This window comes from Sinohyriopsis cumingii, chromosome 6 (genome assembly GCF_028554795.1).
Source record: "Sinohyriopsis cumingii isolate HCF-2022 chromosome 6, ASM2855479v2, whole genome shotgun sequence".
NCBI lineage: Eukaryota > Metazoa > Mollusca > Bivalvia > Unionida > Unionidae > Sinohyriopsis > Sinohyriopsis cumingii.
The window spans coordinates 108,903,936-108,918,742 of NC_142966.1; the positions used below are offsets into that span (position 1 = coordinate 108,903,936).

Below are 14,807 nucleotides of genomic sequence, written 5' to 3' on the forward strand. Positions count from 1 at the left end.
CACTAACACAGATACAGTGGGGCATAACAAAAAAATGTACGTCCAAAATATTCAGATTTACTGCAAATGTGCTCTACCATGAAAAGTAGCCAATGCATGATGGGGCAATCGGGGGGGGGAGAGAACTAAACAATTTATTCTTAGATGACATCTGTCAATCAATCAATCTTCAACAGAGATTTATATAGACAGTAAACCAGTTCAAACTAATTATGTTTTCCAATGCTGACTAGAACACTGATGGAGGATATGTTAATCTTTACTGTTCTTTGACATGCATTTCAACATCATTTGAAGTTTACACTGAATCTTTCAGTGAAAATATAACATTCTATCCTAGGTCAAGAAAATTTTCAATGGGTCTTTTACTGTATGAAAGTAGAATAGCATTCACAATATACCATTTTTACTTCAACCCCTATGTTTCATTCAGGAATGTGAGAAAATTAATCCTTCATTATGCATTGGTGATAGATAGCAAAATTCTGATCACCGTGTAGATTATTTTTTTAATTATACTACACAAATACTGTATTTACCGCATATGTTGGGACACGATAAAATATTTCCACGAAATCTGTAAGCGTAGGATTCCATACTGTAGTGTGTATCAATTATGTCCGATACCACGCACCACGTTGTTCACATGAACATTGAGAAGCAATTGTGTGTGGTTGTGCTCCAAAGTTTGAACATGTTATCCAACTGAAAACTGGAGCCAACAAAATCACAAACAAGAGGGAAATAGTCAACCGATATCTTGAAGACGCCATTCACGCATGACACGGTGTTGGGTGCAAAATAATCAAGACTGAATTATATCCAGGTCTACTGTATGACAGTATGTCGCAAATAAAAATGATCATTTGAAAACACATTCACTTAAGTGTAATTGACAATCTTTTCACCAGCTTGGGTTACAGAATTATCCATACTATTTACCTGCAGACATCAATGATCCTTTGTATTAATTGCAACCACAGATGCCAAACACATACATAGAAACCCTGGTGGTGAATAAACACGACTGGCAGCAATCAGTTTTCTTTGAACCTACCAACAGGACATCAAAGACAAAAGGTGATTTTTATTACAAAGCAAGCCGATCTCAGAAGCCGACTTTGGTTACTTTTTATTTTTTTGGTAAAGGATATCAATACAAAAGTTATTTTATTGCAAAGCAAGCCGACATCAGAAGCTGACTGGATTTTGTGAAGTGAGCCGAAGTTTTTCTTTCTTTTTTTTCTTTTTGTTTAATATACAAAGACGGCCGAGATATGGAAGCAAACTTGGGTTCCTTTTCAATTACATTCACGGGAATTTTGAAAATAAATTGAAACAATGGAACAAATTTTGACGCAATATAGTGCTTTGTGCACAGATGTCGATGAATTCGCAAACGAGAGGGAAATAATCAACCGATATATTGAAGACAACTGCCATTCACGCATGGCATGGTGTTAGGTTCAAAATAGTCAAGAATAATTTATATCCAGGTCTACTGTCTGAAAGTATCTCACAAATAAAAATCATTATTTAAAAACACATTCACTTGAGTGCAAGTGACAATCTTTTCGCCAGCGCGGGTTACAAAAGTATCATTACTATTTATCCGCAGACATCAGTGCACCTTTGTAATAATTACTACAAAAATCGCAAAGCACATAGAAGCCCTGGTGGTAAATAAACACAGCTGGCAGCCAACAGTAAACTTCTTTGAACTTACCAACAGGACATCAAAGACAAAGGTTATTTTTATCACAAAGCAAGTCGACGTCAGAAGCCGACTTTGGACTCGGAAGCAGAATTCTTTTAAAGGATATCAATACAAAGGTTATTTTATTGCAAAGCAAGCTGACCTCAGAAGCCGACTTGGATTCTTTTACGTGTGCCGATTTTTTTATATTTTAGCCTTGAATATACAAAGATGGCCAAGATATGGAAGCTAACTTTGGTTTCTTTTCACCAGTATTCACGACATTTTTTTAAAATAAAGTGAAACAGTTTTTAAAGTTTACAATATAATGCTTCGTGCGCAAACATCGATGACCCAGCATCATCCAGAAGATTTGGAGCAAAATAAAATCATGTGATGAATAGATCATTTCGCCGACAATATGATCATTAACATGGATAAAACTCTAGTGTTCTTTGATCACATTCCTGGATGGACTGACTATAAGATGGACATCAAAAGTGTGAGAATTAGTGCAGACTAGTGCAGATTTGAAAACATCTGACTTTTGTTCTTCCAGTTTCCGCTTCAGGTGGTGTGTTGTCTCTAACATTTTTTCAAGGTACGAGAAAGCTAAAAATATATTCATGTACCAAAAGAATAGATCATATGTGTGCAGGAGAAGGGTTGTGTTGATGAGATACTGCTGCAGTGGACTGAAGAGTTTTATGTCAAGTATACAGTTTTATATTTTGTTAAATAAAATTTCAGTTGGAGTGCAATTTCCGACATGTAATTTTCAAATGATTTAAATGGTGTCCCACAACTTACGACTTGAAAAAAAACGATGTGTCCCAGAACATACAGTGCACAAAAAAATTACTTTTAAAATTAATTTATGGTGTCCCAACAAATACGGTGTCCCAACATATACGGTAAATACGGTATATTGTGCAACTTTAAAAACTGTTCCATTGTTTTACTTTATTGTCAAACTTTTTGTGAATACTGTTGAAAAGAAACCAAAGTTAGCTTCCATATCTCGGCAGTCTTTGTATATTCAAGCTAAAAAAATAAATCGGCACACTTAAAAGAATCCAGTAGTCGGCATCTGAGGTCAGCTTGCTTTGCAATCAAATAACCTTTGTACTGATATCCTTTAAAAAAAATTCGGCTTCCGAGTCCATAGTTGGCTTCCAACGTCTGCTTGCTTTGTAATAAAAATAACCTTTGTCTTTGATGTCATGTCGGCAAGTTCAAAGAAGTTTACTGCTGGCTGCCAGTTGTGTTTATTTACCACTAGGGCTTATATGTGCTTGGCATCTTTAGTAATAATTAATACAAAGGTGCACTGATGTCTGCGGGTAAATATTAATGATACGTATGTAACCCGCGCTGGCGAAAAGATTGTCACTTGCACTCAAGTGAATGTGTTTTAAAATAATGATTTTTATTTGCGAGATACTGGCATACAGTATAGTTCTCTTCTGGCCTTAACGAATTCATCACATGATTTTATTTTCTCCAAATATTCTGGGTGACGCTGGGTCATCAACATCTGTGCACAAAGCACTATATTGTGTCACTTTAAAATTTGTTCCATTGTTTCAATTTATTTTCAAAATTCCCATGAATACAGTTGAAAAGGAACACAAGTATGCTTCCATATCTCGGCCGTCTTTGTATATTAAAAAAAAAAAAATCAACTCACTTCACAGAATCCATAGTCAACTTCCGATGTCGGCTTGCTTTGCAATAAAATAACCTTTGTATTGATATCCTTTACAAAATAAAGTAACCGGGGTTGGCTTCTGAGATCGCCTGCTTTGTAATAAAAATAACCTTTGTCTTTGATGTCCTGTCAGTAGGTTCAAAGAAGGAGTTAACTGCTTGCTGCCAGTCGTGTTTATTCACCACCAGGGCTTATATGTGCTTGGTATAGTAAGGATAATTATGTAACCCAAGCTGGTGAAAAGACTGAAACTTGCACTCAAGTGAATGTGTTTTCAAATGATGATTTTCTTTTGCGAAATATTGTCATACAGTAGACCTGGATATAATTCAATCTTGATTATTTTGCACCCAACACTGTGTCATGCGTGAATGGCGTCTTCAACATATCAGGTGACTATTTCCCTCTTGTATGCGATTTTCTTGGCTCCAGTTTTCAGTTGGATAACATGTTCAAACCTTTGAGCACAACCACAAACAATTGTTTCTCAGTGTTCATGTCAATGAACAACATGGTGTGTGGTATCAGACATAATTGATACACGCTACAGTATGGAAGCCTACGCTACTTATACGGATTTCGTGGAAATATTTTATTCTTTAATGCTCATGTTGAAAAAAGGAATAAATGATAACAACACAAGGTTAGTTTCTTTCTTTTTATTATCAATTAAGCGTTTTATTTACTTATTTTATTACGACGTGCAGTTGGGGGGGGAGCACAAATGCAATACGAGTTTGTTTTGTTTCTTAAGTCTTGGGACATATGACCAAAGTGAAAAAATGTTTCACCGTAAGTTTTGGGACAGGACAAAAAATAATTATTTCATGTCCCAACATATGCGGTAAATACGGTAGTGCTTCGTGCGCGAACATCGATGACCCAGCATCATCCAGAAGATTTGGAGAAAATAAAATGACATGATGAATTCGTGATGGCCAGAAGAGAAACAGATCATTTCGCAGACAATATGATCATTAACATGGATGAAACTCTAGTGTACTTTGATCGCATTCCTGGATGGACTGACAATAAGATGGGCATCAAAAGTGTGAGAATTAGCAAGACTATTGCAGATTTGAAAAAAATCTTCTTTTGTTCTTGCAGTTTCCACTTCAGGTTCCAACAATTTTTCACGGTATGAGAAAGTTAAAAAAGTATTCATGTACCAAAATAATAGACCGTACATGTGCAGGAGAAGGGTTGTGTTGATGAGATGCTGCTGCAGTGGATTAAACAGTTTTATCTCAAGTACAGTTTTATATTTAAAAAATAAAATTTCAGTTGGATTGCAATTTCCGACATGTAGTTTTCGAATGATTTAAAAGGTGTCCCACAACTTACGACTCGAAAAAAACAATGTGTCCCAGAACATACAGGGCACAAAAAAAAATACTTTTAAAATTAATTTATGGTGTCCCAACAAATATGGTGTCCCAACATATGCGGTAAATACGGTATATATGATGGACTCTACAGGTCATCAGGCCGACAGACATCAGAGCTTACTCAACCAAGTTGCATATAATTTATTATATAAAGTATACATTTTCAACTCAAAATTTCACCATTGTTTCATCGAACTTTACAATATGCACGAGTCCCATTTTCAATCCTTAGGAATTTTTTCAAACAAAAAACACACCAGTGTTAAAGAGAGAAATGTTAATGTAAGATTCCAACCCCATACCGATTTGAAATATAAATGCCAGTGTTAAATCAAAATTTTTAATATACAAATACCTGAAAATATTATCCAATATTTACTTCAAATGTTAAATCTTACCTATCTGAAGTAGTTTTTAATTGAAACGTGCTTCCCATAGTTATCTTTCTCATAATGTGACACACTGAAGTATTACTGATCTAAAGTAGTTTTTAACTGAAATGTGCTTCCTAGTTATATCTTCCATCATATGACACAAAGAAGTCTTACCAATCTGAAGTAGTTTTTAATTGAAACATGCTTCCCACAGTTATTTTTCTCATAATGTGACACAGTGAAGTCTTACTAATTTAAAGTAGTTTTTAACTGAAACGTGCTTCCTAGTTATATCTCCCATCATATGACACAAAGAAGTCTTACCAATCTGAAGTAGTTTTTAATTGAAATGTGCTTCCCACAATTATATTTCCCATAATGTGACAGTGAAGTCTGTCAAGAAAATATTGCAAAGGCATGTTATTCATCCAGTGTTGATGACTTGTGAAAGTTACTGACAATGTCTACAACAAGAGTCTTTTTGTCGAGGTAATTTCTCATCTGGAGCATGAAAAGTAGGTCAATAACCAATTTTTTTCCATTGAAAGATACACACATTAACTTTCATGACTGTACATACAATGACTTAGCTGGAAGAGATGGTACTTTCCTGAGGCAAGACGCAAGCCATTGCTTAAGACCGACCAAGATGGCAAAAGACAGTTGCAGCCTTATGTCCCAGACGGGAAGAAGACTCTCTAACAGGAGCATGAAAAGTAGGTCAATTACTAACTCTTTCCATCAAAGATACACACATAACAATCATGACTGTACACAGAACAGTATTTGAGAAACTGAGCTAATACCAGAAAAAGTCTTAATGCCTATGCAACCAGTTGAAAGAACTCCTATGAATCACATAAGTTTTGCAGGAGAAAATAATTACAATTGCAAACCGTCTTCTAACTGTATGTACATAAACAAAAATAAAAATTTCTGAACCCTACCAAATTGTGTACATAACCTTCATGAATAAAATTTTTCATTTTAAGTTTGCAAACTGTAATCACAACAAAGCAAACCTGAATCTTTTCCTCCATTGTTTTCAACGTTTATTTCAACAGCAGACAGTAACTCGTCATCATCATCATCAAAGCCATCCATTTTCTTTCTGGGTTTCTGCTATACCACCGATTCAGACTTCTAAAAGCAAATGCATTTTTTTAAATTCAGACTCAAAATCCTATTCAAATTTCCAAAACAGATACACATTTGAAATGGTAGGAAATTCTTATTTAATGTCATTTTATCTATTCAAGACTTATTCACAGTGGACTGTCTCAAAGTTTCTCTCTAGTTCCATGAATTATCACTCACATCCATAATTTGACAAGATTTAATATCTCTCCATACAACTTTTTGATATTTAATTTGGATTTGTAACTTAAAATTTGTGCTTAAAAGTCCAACTGCAAACAACGCAGACTCTGATCTTCCATCACATAATGAGCCAGTTGATCAGGGATAATGTTGTTATTTCTACTGATTATTCTCTACAAACTGCACACACCCAGATCTCCTGGCACATACTGTGATGGAAGATACAGACCTGGGCAGTATGCAGTTGGACTCATTTCATTACTAAATAATCAGTTGACCAGTAGTCTCAAGCATTCACCTTTCCTGATCACTGCCATCTTAACTCTGTATGTATGGGTTCAAGTCTCAGACTTTGCCAATGCATGGAAAAGAAAGCCTCCCAGTAGCTTCAAGTGGGTCAGTGGTTCTTCCTCCACAATGTATACTGGACAACATGTATAGCAGCATATCATGTGCTGAAAAATGGTTGTAAACCCACCCAGCCACTAAATAATCAGGCCTGCAAAGAACTTGCAGAACATAAAGCATTCATCGCATTCCTGCACTGAATTAAAAGTTGGCCTCCTTTGTATTTTCACCTTAATTATGTCTTTTGAATCAAGTAAAGGAGATGGAATAAAAGGAAAAGTTAAAAGTCGTGCAAATCCTACATGCTTAAGATCAAGCAGGCTCGGTCATATGTCAATCAAACTCTTTTCCATCGATCAATCGAACACTGTTATAAATGTTATTGTCTATATAATATAATTAAACAACCTTAAATTAACCTACTCAGTTATAACCGTGATCAAAGATAGCAAGGCAAATGAGTGAAATAAATACTTCGTAAAATAAGAACTTTGTTTCATAGATATGGACCATTGTGGGGGAAACTAGTGTCAGAGAATTCCTGAATTGGTACTTGAGAGATATTCTCAAGGATGACAAGAAGTTTCACTATTACTTGCAATAAAATCACAGCATTAATATTTTACTAACTAACAATACAAAAATTGAGTTTTGACGTAGTCAATTGTCTCACTAAATAATTGTCCCTAGTTTTTGAAAAAAGGAATCTTGTTTGGTCATGTAACAACAGTTAGTCTTGATCCCTGCTACACAATACACTATTATATATCACTCAAGGAACCAGACTAATCAACAAAAGAAAGATGTGATGTAATACACAAATGTTTTGGTTATCACATGATGGTTGCTGAAACCAGTTAGAATAATGTTAAAGATCTTTCAGATGTTGGATTTTGAAAACAAATGTAATTTATGAAGAATAAGTATAAAATCATTAGAAAAAGTACTTTATTGACCATTATTCACAATGAAAATATGAAATGAGAATTCAGTTAACAGCCCAAATCCACCTCCACCCCAACAGTTTTCTAGATGTTAAGTGGATTTTTTTAGGTCCCTTGGTAACACACTCCCTATTTTATAGTGCGATCTATGTTTCTGGACCCTGTTGTGCATGTGTTGTCGAATAGAGGTGTATCTTGAATGCAGTGAAGTTATACAAACACTTTCTTCAATATTAGCAACATAGTTATTCTAACAGAAGCCCCCTTCTAATAAATGTCCCCTCCTATGGTATATTTTTATTTATTTATTTAAAGCAACATATTTCAACTTAATCTGATTTCAACATTCCAGGCTTCAGTAGACTGGGAAACAAGCTACAAAATGACATTATTCAGGCAATAAGACATGGACCCAAAAACATAAATATCAGGGTTACACATCTGACATTGAAGAAGTATCCAGACTTCCTTCACATTTCAGCCAATTTAAATGTAGGTCAACAGAATGTGAAAACCTGTCCATTTGCTGGTATCAGAATTTGAATCCATTAGGAAAAGGACATCAGAGTAAGTAAAGTCAGACTAAAGTGATATGATATTAATCTGTTGAAAAGCATCAATGTAGGCAGCCAAGGTTTTTGGGTTTTTTTATTGTTTTTTTCCACATATTCCTGATAATTTGGCTTCTTATTCACCTGTCAGTCAACAAGGAAATGCACTATACAAGACCATTATTTAGGCAGGAAGATGCCAACTCAAACATAAATATCAGGGGATGTGTCCCAACCCTACTTTATCCATTGATTGATTAGTCTCCACTGATTTGTGACCACAAAAGGTTGCCAAATGTTGCCAACTCGAAAAAAATTATACATTTATGAGACAAATGCAATTTTATCAACAATTAAGGTTCAATGGTATAACTCCCAATTATCGTGTGAGTGAAAGACATGGACAAAATCTTTAATTAGGCATAAGACTGTCAGGGGAGATAACTGTTTTTGGCTCCCATTTTCTAAAGCCACTTAGGTTCCAGAACAGTGGTCTGCTTTTACAGTTAAACCTTTACCTTATAGAGTGTATGGCTTTGTAGGCATTTGATATACATGTACCAAAGTTTCACAGTGCAGTGTGCTATAAATAAAACACATGTTACCTATTTGACTCCATACAGATAGGCCTGCCAGTTAACTGTTACAGCAATGTAGTACATGTTATCATCTACTTTCTTAATCAAGAGTTTAAAAGAACCATGGGACAAATCAGCCTATAGCAGAGTCAGCCCATTAACATACTCGATCCACGACTTATACAACAGTAATGCAAAATTTCCACCATCATTGTTGAGTCAACAGGGAAAGTCAAAGCTTAAAGCATTTACATTCATCAATCGACGATTAAAAACTAGTCTACACATACAAATGTATATTTGTATATATTTTAGTAAATTTCAGTAAAAAGACGTGCCGCTTTGATACCCATGAAATATCATTATCAAAACAGGTACGTGAACTTGTTTCTACCAGTAAAAACAGAGAAACAAATGACAACTCTCTGATGCTATCTGTTTACTGCTTTTGACGACAGAAACAAGTGTCTGTGGTCATTAATATGGAGTAAAGGTACCATATGCATGTGAACCACTTACTGTAGCCATAACAATGTAACTAGGAAGCGCTTCAGTTGGGCTGAGTACCACCATCTTACTATTTTTGTACAGAGAGGATACCCATTTTTATGGGGTTCCCATTTGTTTATCTCTGAATAATTTCATGAATAGCGTAAAAAATTTACATCATAACTTATGCAAAGGAAACCATTTGGCTTTTCTTTTGAAGTTCACATTATTGGCAAGAATTTGATAGGGTACAGAGAAAATTTTCCTTAAAAATCAACAAAATGTGTGGATCAGGGAGGGTTTCACACGGGAGAGGTTTTATATTTGTATCTAAAGATGGATTGTGTCAATAACTTTTGTTGGTACTGAACCTCAATTTGAGGGAATATAGCTGTATTATGACATACCCCGTCTCATCTTCAACCAGAAATTCATGTCAGTTCCAGTTATTTCCCAAACACTTAATCACGCGTATTTGGATGCAATTGTTCCATCTGGGATGCAGAAAATCACTTATAAAGGAGTCCTTCATGCACATGCCTTTGCTGGATGGCAAATTCAAGGGCTTGCCAGTCCTGCTTCAACCACCTGCTGAATGCGAAAATGTGATCAAATGATTATTTTAGCTGTGCTGATACAGTAAAACCTGTCTTGAGAGACCACTGCTATGAGAGACCGCCTGTCTTGAGAGACCAGGTTCTCCATGTACAGATTTAGAGATTATATAGTGTTATAACCTGTTATGAGAGACCACCTGTCATGAGAGACCATTATGTTTTGGCAGAAGGGGTGGTCTTTCAAGACAGGTTCCACTGTATTTACAATGACAAAGTTCAGAGGCTGAAAAACCCTCAGACATACATGTTGTCATTGTAAGAGTACATCTGAAGAACATGACATAATAGCTTGACAACAAGTTCAAAGACTTGACTAGATGCAAAGTGGTGGTGGTGGGGCCCGAGTGGCCGAAAGCGCTCTCTGTTAGGGATCACTGCCATCTGATCTATGTCTGTGTGGGTTCGAATCTCGGATTCAGCCAATGTGAATATGTGAGAAAGCTTGCCAGTAGCTTCTAGTGGGTTGATGGTTCTTTCTGGGGTTTTCCCAGGTTGTTCCTCCACCATTAATAATGGCCGCCATGTAAAGCCTATTGTGTGCTGAAAAATGGCATTAAACCCTACAACAACAACAACAAAGTGGTGGGAAAATATACTGAATGACTGAATTCAGAGGCAGAAAGACCCAGTGATGTATTTGTGCATAAGAGTACAACAAATGAACAACTTTAGCTTTCATTACTGTGTTCGTTTCCAAGTGTAGCCGAATAAATAGTGCATGTGACCTCAAAATCAAGACATGCTGAGCATTTGACAAAATGTTGTTTACAAATCTGGATAATTATTTTGGTGAAAATTGACAAAGATTGTAATGAGATTCAGCAGAGTGCTAGAATGGATATTTCACATGGAACACTATGTATAATGCATAACTTAGTGCTTGGAATAAGACCTTTCCTTGGCCAGACATAATCCATGCTCACTCTGTGTGTGTGTGTGTGATTTTGATTTTTAACATAACCTTATCAATTTTTCAGTCACATCGCTACAATGTCTGCAATGTGGCGGTTTATAGTGATGTCTAACACAGGGGCATCATGCCGCAGACATGTAACATGATGTCCCACCCAGTCACATTATCCTGACACGTGGCCAACCAGTCCTAACAATAACCTCTTAATGCTGAGCGCCAAGCGAGGCAGCTGTTAGTACCATTTTTGTAAGTCTTTGGTATGGCTCTGCCAGGGATCGAACCCATGACCTCCCACATCAAAGGCGGATGTTCTAACCACTAGGCCACAGGAGCAGTTCATGCTCACTCTAATGGACAATTCAGTGGTGTTAAAGAAGTTAGAAAATTAAACTCGATGGCAACCACAGGTTCATCTGGAAATTTAGCCATTTCAGGTGTACATTCTTCTGGTAGGGGACTGCAACTTTTGCTAGTGGGACTCCTGATTTTCCCAAAATAAGAGTCCTGGACTCCTAGTTTTAAAATCCTAGCACGACTTAGTTCTCTTCGTTCAGCAGCTGGCAGAGGTAGCAAATTACAGAGTCTGACATTTTATCAATCAAGTACAAAACGAAATCAGTGACAACATGAAATCACCTTATATGTACAATAAATATACAAGTATTTATAGTACAGATAAGGTGTTTTATTGTAAGGTAACTTAATGATAAAACATCAGACTCCTTTGGTAGCAGCTATATGCTCACTGAATATAAATATTGTTGCTACCAATACCAGTAGTCCCACATGTAGGACCTCGACGCTGATATTTATGTTGTGGGCATCATAACACTAAAACAAAAACAACATGTGCCATGTTTTATATTGTAGGACTACTGCTACCAGTAACCAGCTCAGTTTGTTTTTATTATTACTGCTACAATACAGTACCAAACTTGCTTGAAAAATTCGGATACGAAATTATTGTAGTAGTAAAAATGATTACACAAATTTTTTTACCCCCACTTCTCTAACTTTAAAAAAAAAATTGTTAAAGCTCAGGCTGTTCTAGCATCCATTCCCCCTGCATAAACGTCTTCATTTGCTGTCATTTTATAATTATTTTCCTTTTTTTAAAATTAAGTTAATATTGTTATGATACAAAACATATCAGCACAATACAACTTGTAATAAAGCAAAAACTTAAAAATAAAAAGCACACCATACTAAACTTTTCTTAGAAAATATTAGAGAAAAATAAATATGCAAACCTGCATACATAAAAACATTATTTTTTGATGAATTACTGTAGTCTTTTAAAATAATTCGTACATGTAGGCATATTTATAAGAAACAAGCACAGTGGCTCGTATCGTTGCTTACAACTGACCTGTCATACATGTACTATATAATAACTATATAACTTTTAGTACATGTTTGACAGGTCAATTGTAAGCGACGATACGAGCCCCTGTGGGAACAAGTACATGGGCTGTCTTGTTACATCGTCCTTATGGACTATATTTTATTTTCTAATTCTGATTCTTTGACCGTCACAAAAACGCCAGATTAATAAACCTGAGATGAAATTTTACTACTTCCGTCGGTCTCGGATCTTCCCGCCTTTTCTTTAAAAACCTTGTTGAGCTTGGAATAACGCAACAATTCGGAATTCCGATTTGTTGCGCACTTTCTCAAGAAATTGCGCTATCGTGTCTAACTACATAGACACAGAGGCTAGTATCGTCGCTTATAATTTTACTGTTAGTCGTACATATATCATTAAATAGTAAAAATTGTACAGAATAAAAAAAGCGGAGTCCTACTTGTTGGTCAAGGTTGGAGACCTAAAAATGCGTGAGGTTCCGGTATAGTGTTAAATTTTGACCCTCGTTGAATTCTGACCCTCCGGGTCTGCTTTTAACGTTGAAAGTTGACCCAGGGTCAATTCTTAACGTTGAATTTTGATTTTTACAGTCGTTGAAAACTGATCGCAGCGTTGAATTTTGATCAGATTTCCGGGTCATTTTTTAACGGATATTGTTTTAAGTTATGCATGCATGGGTTTATGAGTCGTCAATAAGGAAATGCTTAGTATGTATAAAATCAACAAAAGCAATGTAATGCAGTACGTGTAGTAATGAAATTATGAATATATTTGTCTTCCATATTTGAAATGGATATAATGTAATTTTGTTTGTACTTCGCCTGCTGCGTTCCATCAAACAATCAATGACCCTCTTCGAGCCTTAACGAAACAAAATCAACCATGGGAATGGAGTGAAAAACGATAAAGCGTTTGAAAAACTCAAACAGAATTTAATAAAATAACGCAATAACATCGTAATTCGATCCTAATAAGGAAACGCAATTACTTGTACATGCAATTCCTGTCGGTCTAGGCACATTATTAACTAATAATGGAAAGATTATTGCCTACGCCTGTAGAGCACTTTCAGATGTAGACCAACATTTGAAGAAAGACATCAGAGTAGTATGGTGGGACGATAGGGCGATAATGGGAATTAGCATTACAAACCACCCTGGGACGATATGGCGACAAGAGTTATAGCGACAATGGGAATTACCATTACAAGGTCCCTTGGGACGATATAGTTACAAGTACTATGAAGTACAACCTGGGCCTGTATAGCGTCAAGGGAAAATTTACATAGGAATATATCATGGGCCTGCCTAGCGTCAAGGGGAAATAAACATGGGAATATATCGTGAATTATAAACACTGATACCACATTTAAAAAATTATTTTTTTTTGGGAGGGTTAGGCATGAAAGTCATTTGGTTCTTCTGCTTTTTCTTCTACTTTCTCCATTTCTTTATCCATCTCCTAAATTTTCCCAATATTCCTTTCTTTTTGTGTTCCGACTCAGGAATCCAGTCTGGATGACCTATCGCTCTACATTTCTCCTGGACATTCATCCAGTTTTTGTTCATTCTCTCAAATGCTTCTTTTTTCTTTCTGTTCTCTTGTTCTTTCCTATCTTTTGCCCATGTGTCTTTAAAGTTCTTGACTTCTTCTTCCAAGACCCTTTTCATAATTTCTTCTGCTTTATGGACTTGGTCCCGTCCCCTTTTGACAAAAGCCCACTCTGTAAAATTGAAGATATCATCCAAAAACACCTGACTTAGATAAAAATTTCAAGAGACTGCTTCAATGTTCCGACTCTTACATATTCAGGCGAGATGAAACCTCTCAACTTCTTTACCTCTTCTTTTATCATTCCTTCAATGTTCTCCCTGGCTATTTTCAGATTGTTTGCAAAGTCCAAGCTGCCTGGGATGGTTGGTTAGTTGGATTATAGTGGTTTTCGTTCTTTCGAACATGTACCACTTGTTTATTCACGCACTGCGTGATTTTTAATTACTCTTGGGGGAAGGAAAATGAGGCTAATCCCCCAGGCTTTTATGTACTCACAGAGTATTTTTTAATTTAGCCACTCAGGTGTAGGACTAACTAGTCCTTAACAACCTGACTGAAAGGCTAATAAACATGAGTGGGAATAGTCACACCACACACTCATGTTTTTTAACTGGATTAAAATGCCCCAGGTGTCAACCCAAGCAGTATGTGACGCCCACTACGATTAGTCGGCAGCGATGACGTCACATTAGGACACCTGGTCTTGTGGCAGGTGGAAATCGTTCCACATACTGCCACGTGTACGTTGTCCGAGCGTGGTAAAGGAGGAAAGGTACTCGGAAAGCGAGCCATGGATGTCATGTAATCCCCAAAACGCCAGCCCGTACTTATTCCAAATCATGTCCAGTTTTACTAATGGACAAAATATACCAATAATGTGTTAGCCACCTCTGCAATTAATCAAATCATAAGAGTTATAAATTTTGAATAAATTTTCCGAACAAGTTTGAATTTAGTG

General features: G+C 36.1%; 1 protein-coding gene across 1 annotated transcript in view; it reads right to left on the minus strand.

The window, feature by feature from the left end:
• Positions 1–12,530, minus strand: part of LOC149797686 (ATP-dependent DNA helicase DDX11-like) — a 148,136-nt gene extending 135,606 nt beyond the window's left edge. Inside the window, exons 1-2 of the mRNA XM_089962606.1 lie at positions 12,396–12,530; positions 6,192–6,312 (exon numbers count right to left, since the gene is read on the minus strand). Coding sequence (XP_089818732.1) covers positions 6,192–6,273 — 82 coding nt within the window. The 5' untranslated portion in view covers positions 6,274–6,312; positions 12,396–12,530. The remainder of the gene's footprint in view (positions 1–6,191; positions 6,313–12,395) is intronic.
• Positions 12,531–14,807: the final 2,277 nt, after the last annotated feature.